This window comes from Aristolochia californica, unplaced genomic scaffold (genome assembly GCF_029961685.1).
Source record: "Aristolochia californica isolate CCGP_79_NKW_82.1479 unplaced genomic scaffold, dmAriCali1.0.hap1 SCAF_1, whole genome shotgun sequence".
Classification (NCBI taxonomy): domain Eukaryota; kingdom Viridiplantae; phylum Streptophyta; class Magnoliopsida; order Piperales; family Aristolochiaceae; genus Aristolochia; species Aristolochia californica.
Window position 1 is genome coordinate 5919523 of NW_027181770.1, and position 21853 is coordinate 5941375.

The following is a 21853-nucleotide window of genomic DNA, read 5'->3' on the forward strand; positions in this document are numbered from 1 at the left end:
GATTGCATATATCATCTTCCTGGAAAGACCATTCATTCTGGAGAGACAGTTTCTCAGCTCTGAAGAATTTACTAATACCATATTCCCAAACAAGGCCAGAAGAGCTCTATAGTTTAAGGATAAAAATAGGTATTATTTAACATTTTAAATAATGATTACTTGAAATAATGTTTAATTTTTCTTCCACATATTCTTTCCTGCATACAAGGGAAAAAGGACCTAAACTATCCATTCAATTCATATTACGAAGACAGAAAATAACATTTAATTAGCAACAAAATATGTCACAGCCTTTTAAACTACAATATATCAAGAATATATGTGTGACCGTTCCCATAAGGTCAGATACGCTTGCATCACGACAATCGCTATAGCTTAAAAACATCAAAGACGACTCCACTGGGGATCGAACCCAGAATCTCTGGTTCCGTAGACCAGCGCCTTATCCATTGGGCCATGGAGTCAATTCATGTAGAAAAGTGTAACAACGCCAATCACATTTTGATAATCAGGCTCACGTCAGGTAAACCTCACCGTTATGTAACAAAAATAAACTCATTTCATCCTTCACCGTATGGATACATGTAATGCACACCCACCACTACAACTCTTCATCTAGCAGCACTCCATATCATAAAACCAACGATTGTGCTCCTCATAAAGGCAGCACAATCAAGAGATTTCACCCCTCATCATGCTGGCAAGTTTGGTTCCAAGTCCACATTATCCACAAGGTCCTGAACCAACAAAGAGGCCTAGCACGTCAATGGAAGCATCAATTAGATTAATGGGTCTCCCTGTAAAAGACTGAATTTCAACATCTTCCTATGATTATATCTAAGCCAATAGGTCACCCATGGAGTACATCATTTCTAAATAAGTCTACATCAATTTCACTGTACCCTATTTCTTGCCTATCAAACTGACATAAACACAAGTCTTCTAACCAGATCACTATCTCAAATGAGTCTAACATCTCTAAATTCATCTCTTGAAGTAAGCAAACTACTATAGTTCCCAAACTTCCAACCAAAAAGAACAAAATTTTATGCATGTTAAAGGTCATGGATTGCCATCTATCTAAACATTTTCTCTTTTAACAACTGTTCTCTTTTCATAGAAAATGCTCCCTTATCGTAGACCCAGCCACATCATTCCCCAGGGTGGGATGTCTAGGATAGCAAGAGCACCCTTTCTATCATCCTGTAGGAAATTTGCATATTATACCCTGCATCCCCATTTCACGTAGAGATCTCTGCAAGTAAATTGACAGTCATTACCACATCTACTTTGTTTAACCAAGAGTGTGCAAAATTTCAACTTCCCAACATGCGGAAAAAGAGTTCCAAAGCTGATGATCTTCATATCTAAGTTAACCTGAATAAATATGCTTCTGTCCCCTCTCTGCAAAGGTACCCCCCCTTCACCACCAGGATGATTACATTCTAGGGATCAAACTTGTAACTTTATTATTTTTTCTTCTTTCTCCAATTTCATCTTACCATAGTCAACTTCAGTTAGATTCCGTAATCTTTTACCATGAAATCCTTGCCAATAAAACAGGAAAAACTGCTCATCCATCTAAAGAATATTAATCCATGAGATACCGAATAAGGTGATTAGAATTATCCTTATGAAAAGGGCCCAAGTTTAAAACTTAAACGAAATACAGTAAACCAACACAACAAACAACTACTAAAATCTCATATGGCATTTGCTGAACAATATGATTTCAGTCTTTCATGCATCAAAGCAAACTTTACAAAAGCAATATGTTGATTTCTTTAACAAACAGCAGCGGCACCTTTAAATAAGAAACCCTCACACCAACAGAAATTGCATGAAAAAGTGAGCATGGGGGACAAGCAAAATGAATTTTAACACTCGGTAGGAACAAATTGATTAAAGCAATTACTAATCCATACACGTAACGTGACGCAAAACGGAGAGTGAGAAAGGCACCTGCACATACCGGAGAACAGCAATGCATCGTGACCAGGTGTGAATAATTGCATTCACGAAAATGAAGCATTTAAAATCACATCACTCCGTACACCTGAAACAAAAAGTGACGAACGGTAAGTTATATACTTGAATGTGCTGGCGTCATTGATGAGAATACGCAGGAAGTGATAAACGAAGACGAAAGACCCACCCCACATTCATACTCTAAATCATAAAGTCAGCACAAGCCTTTCAGAAATCCTTGACACAACAGACACTGCTAATGTTTAAGAATGTGCTTTGCAATGCTGAATTGAACTTGGAAAGGCATCATCCATGTCCATGGCATGGCTCAACGACACTCTCCAAGCATATTCTTCTGAATAAGATCATTGCCCTTGCGGAATGCCACACTGATCTCGCAAAAATAGCACACACCCTTACATTGAATTACACAGGCCAATGCAAACCATCCGGTATTCCGGTTACATTCAAAACAAACCCAGTACTCAGACGGCCAGAGAGGAGAAACAAAGAAAAAGGCAAAGAAAAGGATGGGTAGGCGGGAGAACAAAGATATTCACGATAGAGTGTTACATATAATATCTCTATCTTTTACTGCCCGATATAGTATTAAAATTTTAATCTCTATTGTGCCTCTACAGTCCTTGTAGATGATGCCGAGACAGGGGGCTGCTGGGCCGGTGGAGATGAATGGCTCTGAGAGCTTACCCTGTGAAGCCTGCATTTGAACGATCCTGCATGCGTTGTAGGAGCGCAAACACAGGATTTGGTCGAATGACCACCACAAGCATCGCTGGAGTTGGTAGACCAACTGCGCCTGAAACTTCGGGTCGGCACATTCTTGCCGTGCCCTTTACTTTCATCAGAGAAAGAAGAAGCCATTTTCAGCGTTTCTAAGAGAATTAGAGACAGAAATCTATTCCAAAAACCTGCAAACAATAAAAGACACATTAAGATCACAATTGAAAGAGCATCAAGAGAAACAGTGCAAGGCTGCAAGCGATTCAAGGATTCGACAGTGAAGGAGGAGAAAAAGTTTAAGATGACACGGAATTTATGGGAAAATTTTAAATGGTTTAAAAATAGAAAACAATCTTTCATTTCATATGAGTAGACATCAGAAGACCAGATCCCATAAAGCAATAAGATCATCGGATCCAGCCATGCCGGATCTCGCATGCTCAAAATTATAATCACTGGCTAGAAATACAAAGTTCCCGCACACAAGATCGCGATCTTGCTGCTAAAATGCGAAAATAATTGGATTATTTTTTCAAAAAAAAAAAAAATTGAACAGAAAAAAAAAAACGTAAGGGACGACGCTGTCTCATATATAGAGAGTTAAAACGAAAACTATATCAGAGATTCAGAATGACAACAGTTAATACAGTAAACGAACAACAAACCCAGAATAACTAGAACCAGTGTAACGGTGACAAGAACCAGCTGCATCACCAGATTCGATCTCCAGTGTAGAGGACACGGTAAAAAATAACTACAATATAAACGAAAATAAATATAGAAAATAGAAGAAAACAAAGAACATAGTCTAAATAAAATCAAACAAAACGAAATCAAAAAGATCTTAGGCTTCAGTCCCTCCGACAGCATAACAGCATAAAGAAAAAGAGTTTCCATTTATAAAAAACGAAAAAAAAAAAAAAGAAGATGAAAGGCAGGGCACTAACCTTCGCACCCAGCTTTCAGTAGCCAAAGCGGCAAACTGCATTTTACAGGACGGCACTTGATTTTATAGAGTAAAGAAGGCGCTCGACCTTGCCTTCTCTAGGCCGGGCAGGTAGGGCAAAACGGGCAGTGATGCCCGTGATTCCCTTCCTCTGCCCTTTACCAAATCATGGGCCCCACCCCCACTTCCCAGTTGAATACCCCCTCCCCCACCTCGCGCCCAAAATTTATATCAAATTAAGAATTAGTCCTGCGTGTGACCACCTTCTCTTCCCGAAACGCTCGAACGTTCCCGGGGCAATGTCGTCATTTAAAAAGCTTCCAGTAACGAACCGGATCCCGTTCGAGGCACAGAAGCGCGAATACGAATCTAAACGCATTCGCGCGTTTAATCGAACAATTACAGCCGCGGAGGTTGGCAAATGGTAAATGCCGGCTCCGAAACGTGTGCGCCATCATGTGACAAAACCGAAACGGACCGGGAAAGATTGATACGCCGCTTTGCCACGTGTAAGCGGGAAAAGAAGGGAGCGTGAGATCCGGCGGAAAGCGGGACCCAAAGCGACGACTAATTTGGCACACAAGTTAAGAAAAAGGAGTTGAGATTTGGCGGGAATCTCCGTCAAGGTGACACGTAGGGGATAAGCTGGCGTCACTAAAAGTTAAAAACGAGTTCCAGCTGCCCACAGCTTTGGCTGTTTTAAAATAGCAAGCCCGCTGCCCGAGAGAGGAAAACAGTTTCTACGCACGTGGCGGACGAACGGAGCGCGGACGCGGCGTTGAGGCTGCCACAACTAGCCTTCTGGTAAAGAACGAACTTGGGCAGTTCGAGGCTCCGACTCTTGGACACGGACAAACTACCGAACCAACTAGTGGATGTGGTTACGGGGATATTGTAGATAAGGTGGGGGAGGCATCCCTGCCACTCAAAAAGCGCAAACGGAGCCAGACGCCTTTTGAGAAGATAATGGTTGAGCTGCCTTGAAGGAATCCTCTATTCTCAGTACTGCTCTCAACTGTAGTCCCTGGATGTTTTCAATGACGAGGATGTTTTATAATGAATCCCTTTCACGTCACCTTGGTTCATATTCAACGTTCAAATGTTAAATTCAAAGAGAAAAACAAGGTTCAATAACTAAACCGTGTTGACATGTGATCCCAGTCTTGACAGCATTCAAAGGTAACATTTTGGACTTGATACAGTAAGGGAACAATGATGAATCCTTAGTCAGTGAGAAGTAATTGGGACCAGTTATTGCATCAACCGGTACGGGTAGTGAACTCGGTCCTCAATAATGGCCGGGTCTATATCATCCAAGAAGCGGACCATGTGCAAGCTAGCTAGCTCCCTCCTCCCACACATGGATGCGGCTCTCTTGAACAAGTGTCACCCACATTCCCTCAAACCATTATTGCTACTTGGACAGTAAGAATGCCGTTGCGATTCCCGTTTAAGGGAAATTGTCGCGGCCATTATAATTGAAATCGTTATCATCCACTTGGTGATGATTTTTGTTGAGGAGAGTTACGTTTTGATTTTAAAAGCACAGCCGCTTTCAGAAATGAGCTGTTAAAGATAAGAACCTCGTCATGAGCCTCCGATGAGTTCAAACGAGAAAGGAGATCAAAGACTCCCGAGAGTTCGAACTACTGTTGCAGTTAAAATTTGATATTATTTGCTCGATTCTCTGTTCAGACAAGCCGATCGATGACCCTGAACTACACAAAATGATTCTATTCATCCGAGAGTTCTACTAACTCCTGGAAGCCAAGCAATGGGCAGAACTGTCAGTGGCTAATAATTGATCAAATATTTCTCTTGACATGGAAACATTGGATGACTCGTCGTCGTCGTCTTCCGTCGCCTTCGCCTGCGCCATCATGATTCCTTTTCTCTCCATGACGCGTCGTCTTCTATCCATATCTCTCCGCCCCATTCGTCAACTTCAATGACCACCCTTCGGAGAAGATAAACTGACAAAGGAGCTTCTTCTTAAATAGCAATATAAAAACACGTCCATATCACATGACGTCCCAAGGGCTGTTTGTTGATTGTTTTACGTTTTCGGTGGCCTTGAAGACGAAAGATTGCAGACAGCTCTCTTTCCAGTGAGAATCCCATAGAAAAAAAAAAACAGAAGAAGAAGAAGAAAGAAATTAAGAGTAAAGAGGTGGAAAACAATAAAGCAACGGAAATTACATGGACGGTATTCTTGTTAACTTTTCCCAGTTATATACGACTAAAATGTAAGGTTGCCCACGTTGTTCTGGATCTCATTGTCGTCCGGTTGGGTTACAGATTACTTCCATACTTACAATTATGTGAAGAGAAACATCAAAGCACATGCCACTCCATATATAATGTACATAATGCTCCGCATTGTCTCCTTCTTTCTCCTGGCTCTAGCCATGATTTTCAAACGCTCTTGTATTTCTGACTAGGAACAAGTTAGGACTATTTTTCAAATAGACGCCCTAATTCTAAACAAATTCACTGAATCTGTAAATTTTACCGGTAGACTAATAATTGTTTTTTTTTAATATTTATTATATGAATATAGAAATAAAATACATACAGTTTCTCAAATAAATAGTTATTATCTAAACTTTTCGTGAGTCACTTTTGTTTTTTGCTTCTTTTTTTTCTAAATGATGTTACCAAAACTTTTTCAAATTAAGAATAGTTAACACTAGCATAAGTATTATAAAAACTAAACAATAGATTTATACAGAACATGTCGGAGTTGACATAAGTTAAATTTCATAGATATATAATACGTCTTATATATTCACAATCTTGTCACTGAATACGGCACAATAAGTTCAAATATGAAATCTATAGTTCTATGGGTCAACTCGAACTGTACTCTATAAAGCTTATCAGAATAACCTATGGGATATTTCTTAGTAAAATTTGCTATTTGTTAACAATATCCCTCCACCAAAGCAACAAAAAAAGGTTGGAGAGATAAGAGCCTTTGTCGGAGGTGTCCACGCCTCCATCCCCCATCTACCCTTACGTTTAAACAAACAGATGACATTTGCAGCCGAAGGACACTTAATATGATCCACTCCATTAAGCCGGCATCGCTATGCTGGGTCCAACCAGCATGTGGCTGTCATGAATAATTCAACCTCACTTGAGTAAGCCACGTTATTTATAATAATCGAAAACTTTATATCATAAAGAAAGTCAGGATATCATTATCTCTAGCTCATTCTGTAATCAGTACGCTTAAGGGTAAGATCTGTTCCCCAATGATCAACACAATGAAATACGCACAGCTAAGTTGCAATTCATCAGAATCAACTCATCAGCGTATAAGGAAAATCACAGGCTAAACTTTGTTTAAAGACAATCTGATATCATATGCGGTCGAGAAATATCTGATGAAACTACCACGATCCTACTGCACCCTCAGTTGGATTCTTGAAAGCTGAAAACCCCCAAAATGTCTTCAAAGAGTAAGGCTGACCCATAGTAGCACCTTCTTCTGTTATTTTAGCTACCTGTGTGACGAAAAGAACATTTAATATCAAGATGATAGACCTCACTCCTGTATATGATGCACTGACAAACAGAATTTGCATCAAACCATGGTCGCCTGGTCGTATATAAGTGACAGTGTGGATTCATTTTCTAAGATTGCAATCTCAACTGTACGAAAGAGAAAAAAAAGCAGAAGCCAAACAGGAGCACCCAATGAATAAGCTGCACAAAAGGTGCAGATGGTAAAACTATCCAATCAAAACATTTCAGAAGCGACCATATAAACTATGGAAGTTCTGATCATGGTTTGCGAACCCGGCAGGTCAACTTGCAACTTGGCCTGGTCGATTCTGATATTTATCAGGTAAGGTAGGGTTGGGGGGTCGGACTCACCCTTCCGACTTGCCAAGCTGACCCAACCTGAGTTCTGACAAACCCAGGTCGGGTCCAATTCTGGGTAAGAAAACCCGAGCTCTGACACAAGAATGGTTCTCCCTCATGCAACCCAAATGCTTTTTTTTTTTTAAATAAAAGACAGACAAAAGCAGCACATGAAATAAATTAGTTGAAAATCAAACTCCATTAACCAAGCGCACCCCCTATAGCAAAACTAAAATTAAATCCTGTAAATCAGAAAAAAAACATTTATAAAGTCCTATACCTTCTTTGTATATATATATATATATATATATATATGAATGATAATTACACACACACCCTTACCACTAGAGGAGACTTTTAAGCCAAGACCTCACACTCCCTATGTGATCACTGACGCAAAGGCCAATACATAAGCACCAGTTAAAATTACTAGTTTCATCACCTACCTTATAAGCATCCAAAAAAAAATTCTTTTGAATTTTTTGGCAAAGAAACATGTGTACACCTGATAGAATCAATATGCACTATAGTGGAGACTGAATAAAGATCAATAAGGGAAGTGAATGCAACAGCGAAAAAAATTGCAAAGGAAGGAGATTAGGGAAGGTAATGGGTTAGGATGAGGTCAGGTCTTGGGAAACCTGATCCTGGCCACTACTTCTACCCGTCAACCTGTAACCCTGATGGGGTTGACGGAGAGCCCGCCACATGCCTTCACTGCCTTGTAATCCAGCACAACTTCCCCAGAAGGCAGAGATGGAAAGAAAGGGCATCTTCCCCTCCCACATAGTCAATCTGTGACGAGTGACCACCAACTTGGCACTCCCCCCCACCCCCCCATTCCAGAGGGACAATGGAGGAGAGAAAGTAACTCATCTCTCATCACCTTTCATGCAACAGAAAGGGAAAGAGGGGCGTCCCCCCATTCCCTACTTTTTGTCTCTTTAAAAAAGAAAATTGAATAAAGGAAGAAGAAGAGAACAGGATGAACGTTAAAAAAAAAGAGTAAACACGACCAGATGTTTGTAAATGTGATTAACACTGTCACAAAATAGATCTCAAGAATGGATGCTCTTTTTTCAAGAAAGAGGCAATGATTGATGCCTTGTCTTTTCTCAAGAAGACAAGAAACATTTGCAATTATTTGCATCAATGTATTCACATTGTTAAGTTGGGTCCAAGGTTCATCCCAAAATGACGAGCCAACTTAGGAAACCTCTTTCTCAACTAATAAACTCAAGACCTTCGTATTCACTAATCCATGTGAGACTATTCCTTAACACTCCCCCTCACGTGTAAGCCCTCTTTTGTGGCTCTACAAGTGGATAATTTAGATGTAGACTCTCTTTTTGTGGCTCTACAAGTAGACAGTTTAAGTGTAAGCCCTTTTTTGTGGCTCTAAAAATGGATAGTTTTAGGTGTAAGCCCTCTTTTGTGGCTCTAAAAGTGGATAGTTTAGGTTAGGCCCACATATGAGTACCTGTTCTGATACCATGTAAAGTTGGCTTTACAAGTGGATAGTTTAGGTGTAGGCCCTCTTTTGTGACTCTACAAGTGGATAATTTAGGTGTAGGCTCTCTTTTTGTGACTCTACAAGTGGACAATTTAGGTATAGACCCTCTTTGTCTCTAAAAGTGAATAGTTTTAGGTGTAGGCCCTTTTTTGTGGCTCTACAAGTGGATAGTTTAGGTTAGGCCCACATATGAGTACCTATTCTGATACCATGTAAAGTTGGTTCTACAAGTGGATAGTTTAGGTGTAGACCCTCTTTTGTGGCTCTACAAGTGGATAGTTTGGGTGTAGACCATTTTTGTGGCTCTACAAGTGGATAGTTTAGGTGTAGACCATTTTTGAGGTTCTACAATTGGAGAGTTTAGGTGTAGGCCCTCTTTTGTGGCTCTACAAATGGATAGTTTAGGTGTAGGCCCACATACGAGTACTTGCTCTGATACTATTAGAAGTTGGGTCCAAGGTCTATCCCAAAATGACTAGCCACTTCGGAAACCTCTTTTAGCAACTAATAAACTCAAGATCTTTGATCTCACTAATCTATGTGGGATTATTCCTTAACATATCCACGTGCCAACACATGTAAGGAGAGTGTTAAGGAATAATTTCACATGGATTAGTGAGATCAAAGATCTTGAGTTTATTAGTTGGCAGAAGAGGTTTCCTAAGTGGCTAGTCATTTTGGGATTGGCCTTAGATCCAACTTCACACACATAAATGCTCATTTGTTTCATATATTAAAATAAATCTCAAACGACTATGATAACTATTCTAGGGGCATTAATGCAACACTACCCCATGGGGTGGTCCGTCTCGCTGAGTAACCCCACCACTGCTCCATCCCAACAAGAGCTCTTTTATGGTAAACCCAAACCGTCCCTTGGGGTAAAATTTGAACCTCATTCTCACTTTATCCGGGGCATTTCACATGTGTAATCTACCCCATTGCCATCCCTAAAAAAGATCAAGAAAATCAACACAAAACCCCACGAAAAGGTGGGTAAAAATTCTATCTGCATTGCTGGCTGCAAGACTTTCAACTATTCACAAGCTATCCTTTTGGCATACCTATCTAACTGAGACAAGGGTTAAGAAAAAAAATAGAGAACATCAACTACATAACCTGCATCTTACATCTTTTTACTATCACCAGGTCTTCAACCAACAGTGAATACCAACAAGTTATTACCAATGAAAAGCTTATATGATGTAAGAAGAAAATCTATTATATACAACAATCATCCCCTTACTTCTCAATATGCCATATAAACTCATGGAGCAACTTAAGACTAATAATATAAACTATTTAGAATTATTATTTCTATGTAATTCAAAAAAATTCTAATTCAACATGAATTCGAAGTTTCTTTCATAAATTCTATAAAACTTTATTGGGTCCACTTCAGGATAAGTATTTAAACTATTTAAAAATAATTACCTTTTGTATCTAACAATGATATAAAAGCTGAAATGGATGGGCCAGTTGAACCATGTTCAACAAGGCCTAGTCTCCTGCAAGTTACAAACCTGTAAAACCTGACAAACCAACCAGATTTTCCCGTTTAATTGGCGAACTGGGTGACCCTGCTGGTTAACTGGGCTGATATGGCATGAGGGAAATTTCCTACTCGACACAGAAAGAGGGGACAGGGGAAGTCTCTTTCGTCAACAATAGGGAAAGGAGCTCCTGCCTCCTTCCCCAAGAAGGGAAGGAAGAGGAGGGGGAGTGCCCCTCTCCCCCCATCAGTACAAAAGGAATCGCTACTGCTCCCCCTTTTCCTCGGTCAATGGAGAAGCGGCTCCCTTCCTTTCTTCTGCAGGTGGGGAAAGGCCCCCCAACCCTTCCCCTCTGCCATGTGGATTCCTACACAGTGGACTGGAACGTGGGGGCCCTTCCCCTGCAGACAGAAAGGTGGAAGGGTGCAGCTCAGTCTCCCTCTGTCTTCTTGTACTTCTCCCCCAATCATTTTTTGGTTTTTTAAATTTACTGACCCCAGTCGCCTCTCTAGTCAGTTTTAACAACATTGGTATCTAATCTGTATTTAGATATAGTTATTTATGAGTTTTAAAGGGATATAATCCCATCCACAGGTACAGTTGCATGTGTTCTAAATAATAATCCTCTATAACCTTTGATACCCAATGACAAGCACAAAAGATAAACAAGAAAAAATCACCTGAATTTTGTTGATAGCTGATCTATCCCGGTATATGAGATTTAGCATGCATTTCTCAATTAACTTAACAGCTTCCTCAAAGTTCATGTCCTCGTGCCATTCATTACGAAGAATTGGTCGAGCAAGGTGATTTCCAAATCCAGTTGCAACATGGTTGTCCTCATAATGCACACCAATCATGTTAACCTGGAAATTGAATTCCCAACACACCAATCATGTTTAGTACCCCAACCAACAAATGTTGCAAGGAATCTTAATCAAATGATTTTTTTACCGTGCCAAGATACTTCTGCCCGTTCTTCACTCCACCAAGAACAAGTGCATTCCAAAGAGGATTAAACTTATTTCTCCTGTTGTACATTACTCGGTTTAAGTAGTTGTGAACTTGTTTGGGTCCCAATGAGTTGCCATCATCCCACATGTTGTCATACAGACTGGCAAGGTAGCAAGATGGACAAAATAAATGGTTATATAAAGAACATAAGTATATTAGATGATCTTTAAAATATGCAATAAAATCTAAATGGAACATGCACTTACATAAGCTCGTCAAGATAACGCAGTATCTCCTGGAAATCACTTATTTCCCCACTTGCACCCAGAAGAGAATGTTTACCAATAGGTTTCATTCTTTCCACACTCTTGTATCGAAGAGTTGATCCGTAGGATCCTATAAATATATTAATAAATTTCCAAAAAATGTTAGTCACAGGATTAAAGCAATTTTAACACTAAGAAAGTCAACAATCATGTTCAAGGAACTCGTATTTTCAAACGACTAAATTTTCTGTCCAAACACAAGAATTCCAACCAGAATACATAAAAAAATTCACCCATATACAGCACCTGACCAAGAAGATATACGTGAAAGGAACAAAAAACTTTTTTCCTATAATAAAGAGAAGAATTTATTAAGAATGCTCACTAATGATAAGAAAGTACATGACAAGCAGGTGTAAAGAACAACCAAGAAAACAAACTAAGAAGAAAAAGATAATAAATGAAGATACCAACAAGAAGTTGTTCCCGTGTGGCTTTCCAGCCAAAGTATCCACAACAATGTTAACACTCCTAGTGGTGTGCAATCATAGCCAGAGCAATCGAAAAAATATGTCCACAATCTCATCACAAAGTACATTAAAATATATCTTGGGGGAAATTTCCTCCTTGAAGCTTAGCTGATAACCATAGAGGGGTGCAGTGAATCTGTTAGAGAAAAATCTCTAACCTCAGGGATAAGCACATAACTCGGCCACACGCACACATCGTTTCCGAAGGGGGCAGAGTAGACAAGAAGCACCAACTATTCCTAATCCACCAGCAGGCCCAAGGTTCCTGAGCAAGCTATCAAATCCTAATTATTTTGTCAAACTTCTCCATATGAAATGATGCTTTTTCTTAGTTTACATCTTTTACATGAAAATTTTTTCACATAGAACTCAATCGAGTATTATTTACATAGATATCTAAAATCCATCATCACCATCTGCAGCAGTAGCAGCCAAGTCTTATCCATTAGGGTTGACGAAAAGAATGTTCTAGTTACATTGGTAGATGCCCGTCTTTAAATCTTTCATCATTTCTCCCATTCTTGTCCCTCAATTGACACTAATAAAAAACCTTCTTGCAACTTCACTAGTAGATCCGCACTGAAAATGTGCACTAAACAACTCCCTCTTACTTTTTTGGCACTAGTCCTGACAATTGTTTCCTAAAATTTCAATTTTCTTCGTCACCTATTCATCTCCATGACTCTTGCTACTTGTATATTTGTGCAAATGTGATTGTAAACGAAATATACTGCTCTAGGAGCTTCAATAGGAGCTATAAGGAATTCTTTGGGGGTTTTGTGCTTCTTCAATCAAGTTCCCGATAAGATAATAGTCTTCTAAAGCGGGCTAAAACCACAACAGAGTCACTATATTTATTTATGTATTTATTTTTAAATGATGCTGGAGTCACTATATTTATGGTTAGACAAATGAAAACAAAAGAACGCAAACAGCTATATTTTTTTTTTTTGAAATGCAAGCAAACAGCTCTATTACTCCTTTCTTTCTTTCTTTTGTAACTTTTTTCTTCTTCTTTTTTTTTTTTTTTTTTTGAGAAAAGAGTGCCTCTTCTTCTTCCTTATTATTAACATGAACTTCCATTGACACTTTCTCAAAAATTATTTTACTATGGCAAGGAACTTAATATCACATCACCTTTTGCAAATGCTTCACTTGACAAAACATGTTATTAGTTGCAACACAATATTTAAAATAAGTTAAAGTAACCAGCTTTACAGTGAGATTCTTACGCACCTCCCATATCAGCAGCAATCACAACACCATCTTTGTACTTGACACCAATTACTGATGTACCAGTGACATAAGGGTACCTGCAAAGCTCTAGAAGTTAAGCCTATATAGATTCTCTACAAATAAAATTTTGGAGATTATCATCAAAATGTTAAATGAATTTTCGAGAAAAATGTTGTCCTTAAACAGGGTGCAGAAGGCGCGATATATCGGCAGCTAGAAGTAATAAAATTTGAAACTAGCTTGTATACACTACAATCTCTAACTTATTTCTCTATATTTCTGTAACTTCTCAATTCATGTTGAATATTCTTGGGAATCAACATACAGGAGGATAAAAAAAGAATAAAAGATGAATGAAGAGCAGAGATGAAGAGAAGAGATAATATACAGCACAGGAATGCAAAAAAAGATAAGAAAAAATTGCTTTTTTTCTTTTTCTTCTTCCAGTTTTTTTAGTAGACATTGTGACCTTCGCTAAGGTTCACTACCATGGTGTCCATCATATTCAAAAGTTAACAAAGTTGATTCATTTTCTGTGCCTAAACGAACAGAGAAGCCCGGCACAACCACTTTTGGCACTCTGAAGACAATACATATTACCCACTACACAATAAGTATCACCAACCAATGAGTCTTAGAAAGAAAAAAGGCTAGAAAGAAAATAAGAAGGTATGGCATGAATCAGCTGCCTTGTTTTCCACTTGTAGGGTGTGATGGCATGCTCATAATTGCAATCCAATTAAAGAAAAGACGTTGTCAAATGAAAATTTCAAAAGTAATTTCTAGAATGGTGCATCTATCTATAATTCAGTATTGCAGACAAATTAAACGAAGTGATATTTTTTACTTACAAAACAAAATGATGATTACAAAAAATTTAGGAATTTTGCAACAGGAAACAAGTGCATGCTTGGAACAAAGGCACTTTCCTCTGGACAGATGTCCAAAGAAAAAGGATATTCCCCCTCCTTTGGAAAAATGGACCCCTTTAAATCTCTTTTCTAACAGTCAGCAGGCAGAAAGTTAAAATGTTACTAAAGCACCCATTTTCCAAACCCCTTTATCTCTACCATATGTCACACAAAAGCTTCTCAATTATGCTGATTAAAGAGGACACAGACTCTCAAATAATGGAACAGAAGTACAAGCCTTACCAAAATCTCCCATGATCATTTGTCAAACACCTTTATCTCTACCATGAATACTTCAGCTTCTATAGAGTACTATGTTAAGCAGAGCTCTTCATCATCATGGTCACCATAACTGTGTCCCTCTACTATAGCATAATTCTAGCAAGTTAACTACTATCCTGGGGCAGTAACATGAATTCTCCTCATCTGTAGCATAATTCTAGCAAGTTACCTACTATTCTGGGGCAGCAACATGAATCCTCCTCATCTGTAGCATAATTCTAGCAAGTTACCTACTATTCTGGGGCAGCAACATGAATTCTCCTCATCTGTTCTCCTCCATACTCAGCTAACTCTATTGCTACGTTACTACGTTTTCAAGTTTTTCCCCACAATTTCCATCCATACAACTAATTTTCTCCTCTACTTCCGTCAGTCTCGTCTACCCATAAGATTACAAGACCTTCCTCATTTATGCACTGATATAATCTGCACTGAACATGCCCAACCACCTTAAAAAATTATCTCTTATTTTCATGTCCATTTGTTCTATTCCATTTGTCATTTAAGTAAATCAATCTATCACTTTGTTATTCAAAGTTTTGCTACCACATCCACCACAAGATTTTCTCATCCCTGCCACCTTCCATTTCTGTTATTGTGGTTTCTTGATTGCCCAACATTTTGCACTGTAAAGCATGGCTAGTCTAGGAGCTGTTTTGTAGAATATACCTTCACATTTTTTGCAAGAATCCCCTAGACAATGCTCAAAACAGTAATATCTATGTCAGCCAACCCACATTTATTTAATGAGTTACATTTTCATGAGGCAGCACAACATCCATCAACTCCGGTTGGCCAACTCCATAACTTTTAAATTCGTATGGCTGCCTCCATAAGTTAAGAAAAGACAATCTCTATTACCCATTTATATCCACTAAAGCTAAGACCAATTTGATCGTTAATTTGTGGAACATTCAGCAGACACAAAAGGAAAAATAATTAACAAAAAGATGAGGCGAGTCGCCTAACAACACAGAGCAATAATGTTTGGCTCCCTAAATCAACATAAACTTAGTAGTTTAAAAAAAAAATGCAAACCAAATATTTCGTGAATTCACTGCACGCAATCATCACATAGTTTCACCGTATCAGTTATTACTTGGCCTGCTGATAATTGTTCCCTCTTGATTTAATGAACTATACGAGACCCACACATATGCATCCAATATATGAAAATTTCTTTGTTTTATTGGAAAAGAACCCAGCCGAAGTCCAACCAAAAGCCATTCTAAACTATAGAAATCCTATTTTGATAAGTAAAAAGTTGGAGATTCCAACAAACTGAATGATCAATTTTCTGTTTTTGCTGATTCCTTTTTAAGAGTAATCTAATTAAAATGGCCAACTTTCATATGCAAGTGGCAAACGCTAGAGCATAAATCAACAAATCTGAATCAGTCTGAATAAAAAGGCTTCAAATACGGAGGCAAAACAAAAAATAATTTAGAAACTCTAAAATTGAATATAAAGTTGTAACTTTAATGGGTATACTTAGGAGAATATAAGTTGACTGAAGATGGAGGCATGTTTTACTCAAAATCATACTCCATGCCTGCCTGGGAATAGATCTTCTAAACAAATGACGTTAGAGAAGTATATTACTCACAGAACTAGAAGCCGCCTAAGCGACTGCTCTGTTATAGATGCATGTGGTAAATGGTGAAGCTAAAATTTGACAAGAGGGAGAGGAAAGATACAAAGTTACATGCAATGCCTATAGCCCATTAACAACAAAATGAACCACCAAACAACAAGAGATTGTTTCTCAACTCCTTTTGCGAGAGTATCCCCGAAACTATTAGTTGATCTAGAAGCGTGAGACCATGGAACTTACAGTGCCGCACAAATATCATGAATGTCATAATAATTCCAAAGTCACCAAGATGGACCAAGTTTTTTGGAGCACCAACTCATAACAACCAAAGAATTGACTCCGACCCCAAATGAAACCGATAAAAAAATTTTAAACATCTTGAAGCCACATAAAAGGGAATCCTGATGCCATTTTATTAGGCATATCAAATCGATAGATTTTAGTGTAAAGTCGATCTCCCCTTCCGCTTGCGATACTTCACCCCTCAGCCAATTAATTACCTATGTCAAAAATTAAAGCCTAACTGAGTACTTACAGTGTCCTTTCTGAATCGATTTTGACGCATTCTGAACCTTTTTTGGCCGCAGATGAGAAAGACGACTGCAAGAACAAAAGAATGTGTTACAGAACTTGGAGGAAAAAAACAGATGGAAGTTGAAGATCTTACATTCATCCTCGGAGACGAATGCCCGAACTACCGCAAAATTTTCTCGTCTTCGATGTCGGAGTTAAATAGTTAATCACTGACCCCCAGCACAAGCAACCTACCCGAGAGTCTAAGACCTAACTCTTATTACAAAATGAGAGCGGACCAGCAGGGAGATGAACAGATCCGCTGAGTTGCCTGACAATAAGCCCAGCTCCGGCCCATATCTAACTAATCAAGCGGCCAACAGGGAGAAGAACGGACGCCGAATTGCCTGACAATAAGCCCAACCCCAGACCATTTCTAGCTGATCCAAGTCTGTTAAAATACTCCATTGGGGTTAGTCAAGACTTGAATCCATGAACTTGAACTTCAAATTCATTTGAATCCACTGTTAAAGATACCCATGAGAATTGGACTCTAAACCCACATAAATGGTTTATGCAAATGGGAGTATAGTGGAAATATGTGGTGACACCACAAAGTAAATTCTTTTAAATATAGTAGAAATACTTTTATAAATTCATTATAAAATACACATGTATTTGTTCTAATTAATTTTAAAAAAATACAAACACAATAACTAAAATACCCATAAATATTAAAATAATACTAATAAGTGTTAGATAGATCTTAGTGAATTTAAACCATTCTCTAATATAACTTTGAACACCCTTATTGAGAAAATTACAATAGGAATAAGACAAATTATCCATTAAATTTTTTGATACAATCTTTATAGTAAGGACATTCCAAAGTACATTGGATTATTTTTTTGGGAATAACATGTACACTAAAAAAACTACCATTATTATAAAAAAAATCAAAATAAGACAAATTATCCATTAAATTTTTTGATACAATCTTTATAGTAAGGACATTCCAAAGTACATTGGATTGTTTTTTTGGGAATAACATGTACACTAAAAAAACTACCATTATTATAAAAAAAAAATTCAAAATAAATACCATCTAAAGAAAGCAAAACAAAATTACAACGCATCTATGGAATTTCACGTAGTTGGTGATTTGAAAACTAATTTATCTATGATTTTTCTGAAGACCGACCACATTGCCACTGCATTTCTGATTTCTGAAGCACTACAAGCTTCCTCCGCTACATTGCAAAGTTGTGGGTTCATTAGCATCTTCCCAAGGTATAATACCCTCGTCTCCATGCATTCACCTCTACTACTATTAAATACTTCAGTACAAGCTCTGGTGCATTTGTTTTAAGATAGTAAAGAATTCCAACAAAACAAATATTTCACTCTTTTACCATTCTTTGGTTTTTGAAATTCACAATGAATTTAAGATTGGCACATTCATGGAACTCAAAATGGAGCCTATTGGAAAGAATAAAATGTTTGTTCATGAGTAGTAGTTCTATGGCGATATACTTCTACATAGCTTTTACAGAGGCATGCATTCCTTTGTACATGTCACCAAAAATTGATTTTCTTAGGGTTCAGGCCTAGTATTTCTTACCGCTTGAACAACAAAGATACTTACTTTCATTACTAAAAGCAAAACCATATTTACGAGACTGAAGAATGTTGCTAGCCCACGAGGGCTACAGTTGAGAGTGATATGCAAATTAAGTGTGAAAAAATGACTACATAAAAATTTGAGTGGAGTTTACAATGGTTGAAAAACATGGATTTTACTAGGTTGCAGCTTGTATGACACAAACATTTTTCATTATGGATGGATACTCATTGTAGCAAATTCCTATTCAACCTCATAAAATCAATTGTTGCTTGTACTCCTATGATTCTAAAATGAACAAAAAGATGCATGATATAGAAATAGAAATAAAGCTAGATTGAAAAACAATAAAATGTTCATACAAATTGTAAATAAATTTTAATCAACTACCTGGTCAATAGAAACAACAACATCTGCAATAAATCCACCAAAGCTCTTTTAAACCGCAATGTTATATTATATTAAGAACAAAATGCATCTAACCTCTAATAAAGATGCACATTTGTACTTGCAAGTAACAATAAAACAACGACATTTTAGTCAATTACTATGCACGAGGTCCAAACAGTAAAAAATTCTAGTTTTGTCAAAATAACTTTAACAAATAAAATTAATAAAAAAAAAATCCAACAACAAAAATAGAACAATGTTAAGGCAATTCAAACTCAAATTTGGTGAATAATGAGGAATTCATTGGCATGGCAAGAAGTATGTTAAACAACTTGCATCAATAAGGGTTCCAAACAGTTTTCAAACAGCCACAACAACTCACACTAATTGACTAAATCCAATTTTCTCAACCAAACTCTACAAATGTTTACACAACACTGAATCCCGCATCTTACGGAAATTGTCAAGCTATGGCAACTTGCAAAGGCTTTAATATTGCATATGTAACCACTATTCTTGTACAAAGAGTGGTAGGGGTTTTCTAATGCTAGAAGAAGAAATACTAACAAGTCCTCGTGGGGTCATTATAAATTGTATATGCATGTATGTCAGTAGCAAAAGATTCACAATTTTTGTAGCTTTGAGATTAGGAGTATCCCAAAAGAGAGAGCAAACAACTATTGTTTCAATTGTGAAGGATGCAACCGATTGGAAGACGAAGTACAAGGGATGAAAGCAAATATTGGTAGGAAAGAGAGTTTTTTGGGTAAAAAAGGGGATCATCTAAAAATAATTCGATCATGCTTGAGTTGGATCACATAACCTTGCATGAGCAATATCAAATTTGAGAAAGAGAAGCCATAGACAAGGATCATGTGAGATAGCTACGAGGGAGACAAAAAATTTGGTCTTAAGGAGAGAAAACACACACAAGGGAGAGTCATCACATAAAGGATATTGCGAGAGATCACATAAAGGAGAGTAAGAGAAAGAAAGAGAGACATACCAACAAGGAGATTGATGAAAAATTATTTGGCAAAATGGCTTGCAAAGAGAGGAAGCGTCGAAGCAAAACTTCATTATGAAATAGGGCAAGGTTGTAGAGAGAGAGGGGAGTTTGATAAAAAAAAATCCCCTCTTTCTCTTTCTTTGTTTTCTCTCCAAATTTCATCATTTGAGGAGACAAAACATCATAATTAAAAGAGAAATTATGTTTCTCTTTTATTTTCTTTTCACTCAATGATTCTCTACAGCCAAACAATAAAAACTGACTTTTTTCTCCTCTTTTATTTTTTTCATTTCTGTTCTATGGCTACCAAACATGACCTACATTTATTGGGGAGAGAACATGATCTAATGAGAAGCCCGCCTTAGTTGGAAGACCTGATTGGATGAGAAGAATTCCAATCTTATTAGTTGTTGGGAGATAAAACTTTCAAAAATCTTTCAAATTCCAGAAGCCTTATGGTAGCAGAATTCAGTCCCATGGTCATGCAAAAATGGTATCTTGATCGTTTCACGTGTCACTCCCATGCTTTGTTGAATTTGTATATGTGGGTACTAATCTCACCATTTCATTGATCGTGTTCTTCATAAATGAATTAAGATGAGACTGGTCTTCATCTTCTTTCTTCTTGTACGTCTCATCTGAACCAATGCCCAAGTTCCAGATCCTTGTGATATTGATTTGCTTCAACTCGCGCTGAATTTAGAATACTTGGAAGGAGAGTGCTTCTTGTTCGGTGCTATAGGCCATGGCTTGGACACTGTTGCTCCAGATTTAGCAATGGGAGGTTCTCCTGAACACCTGTGGTACCTTTTTTTTATGACCAGTCAATCTGTTTCAACGCCTTCTTCGATTATCGGAGTGGGTCTTCCACCATCCTTAATGTCATTGTCCTGCAGGTTCAGGCTTGCTGGGCGAGTTTCAAATATTTCACTACGTCTTATACGCTTAACTCTGTTTTCTTAACACATTGCAGGGCAATTCAGCAAGCAGTGGGAGGGTTTCCCAGACCATCGACGGATTTGAGCCCAGCCAACTTTGATCGAATAATGAACGACGCCATTGGTGAAACTCTCCACCCACCCTTTAATCCTTATCTGAACGACGTTGATTTCCTCCTCACTTCTTATCTCATCCCTTAACGTTGGTCTTACTGGATATGTCGGATCAGCCCAGTTCCTCAATGACTCTTCCATCAGAACGGTAGGCGCGCTCTTCCAGCAACTCTCCATCCTTGTATAGTCCCCCAATCCCCAGCTTCACAATTCATGATTTAATTAGAAAACCAATTCAGAAACAGCTTAGAAAAAATGCATTAACATGGTGAATCTATGCATATAGCAGCTTGCAGCAGGGCTTCTGGCGGTGGAATCGGATCAGGACACGGTGATTCGGGCACTTCTTTACCAACCCATATTTAAAATTTTAATAATAAAAAAAAATCATAAATAAATAAAGAGAATATTGTAACGGTCTGGGTACGGTCTGGGTACCATTGAATTGCAAGGTATCACAAAGGAGTCCATGACTTTACAATGGAACATACTAATATATAATAACCAGTTTAATAGACCTAAAAAAAAAACACTTTCATCAATAATGTTTATTCCATTAACAAACAACAACATTTGATATTGATAGACCCAAAAGGGTTGAACAATCGACTGTCTTTGAGGTTTGAGGTAAATAAAAGCAACTATCAACCAACTAAATAAGAAATTGTCGCGAACAATTAGAGTAAAAAAATTTTTTATAAAAAAAATAAAATTAATGAGTCAACTCTCAAACTAACAAACTGAACTTGAAAAATCTCGAACTAGACTTGTTATACTTACCGAGCCTTATTTCAAGTTTGAGCTTGAGGTGAGCTCAAGTAAAAACTGAACTAAGTCGAGTTTGAACAGTTTGCCAACTAGTTTAGCTTCGTGCCACCCCTAAGAGTATGTTAGTATAAACATAACTTGAACAAAGGGGTAATTGAAGGAATGAAAACCCATTCTTTTTAAAATTTGGCCAGAA

The 21853-nt window shown here is 37.8% G+C and overlaps 1 protein-coding gene, 1 long non-coding RNA gene, 1 other non-coding gene and 1 pseudogene across 4 annotated transcripts; 1 reads left to right on the top strand and 3 right to left on the bottom strand.

Annotated features, from left to right (window-relative positions):
• Positions 1-298: 298 nt before the first annotated feature.
• Positions 299-2582, bottom strand: LOC137957411 (uncharacterized). Of its 2 annotated transcripts, none has more exons than XR_011113389.1 (3): positions 2156-2582; positions 1973-2056; positions 299-737 (listed from the first exon to the last, which is right to left on the bottom strand). It is a non-coding gene; the product is annotated as an uncharacterized lncRNA (long non-coding RNA). The 2 variants fall into 2 exon arrangements; XR_011113383.1 differs by having other exon boundaries at positions 1963-2056.
• Positions 392-464, bottom strand: TRNAR-ACG (transfer RNA arginine (anticodon ACG)). The gene has a single exon. It is a non-coding gene; the product is annotated as a tRNA-Arg (tRNA).
• A 4334-nt stretch (positions 2583-6916) lies between the features above and the next one.
• On the bottom strand, positions 6917-17080 carry LOC137943960 (proteasome subunit beta type-4). Its single transcript, XM_068789415.1, has 7 exons — positions 16972-17080; positions 16840-16904; positions 13518-13594; positions 11752-11881; positions 11486-11645; positions 11212-11397; positions 6917-7164 (listed from the first exon to the last, which is right to left on the bottom strand). Exons 1-7 carry the CDS (start codon positions 16975-16977, stop codon positions 7051-7053), a joined length of 738 nt encoding a protein of 245 aa, XP_068645516.1. The 5' UTR covers positions 16978-17080; the 3' UTR covers positions 6917-7050.
• A 2056-nt stretch (positions 17081-19136) lies between these two features.
• Positions 19137-21076, top strand: LOC137945194 (ferritin-like catalase Nec2; annotated as a pseudogene).
• Positions 21077-21853: the final 777 nt, after the last annotated feature.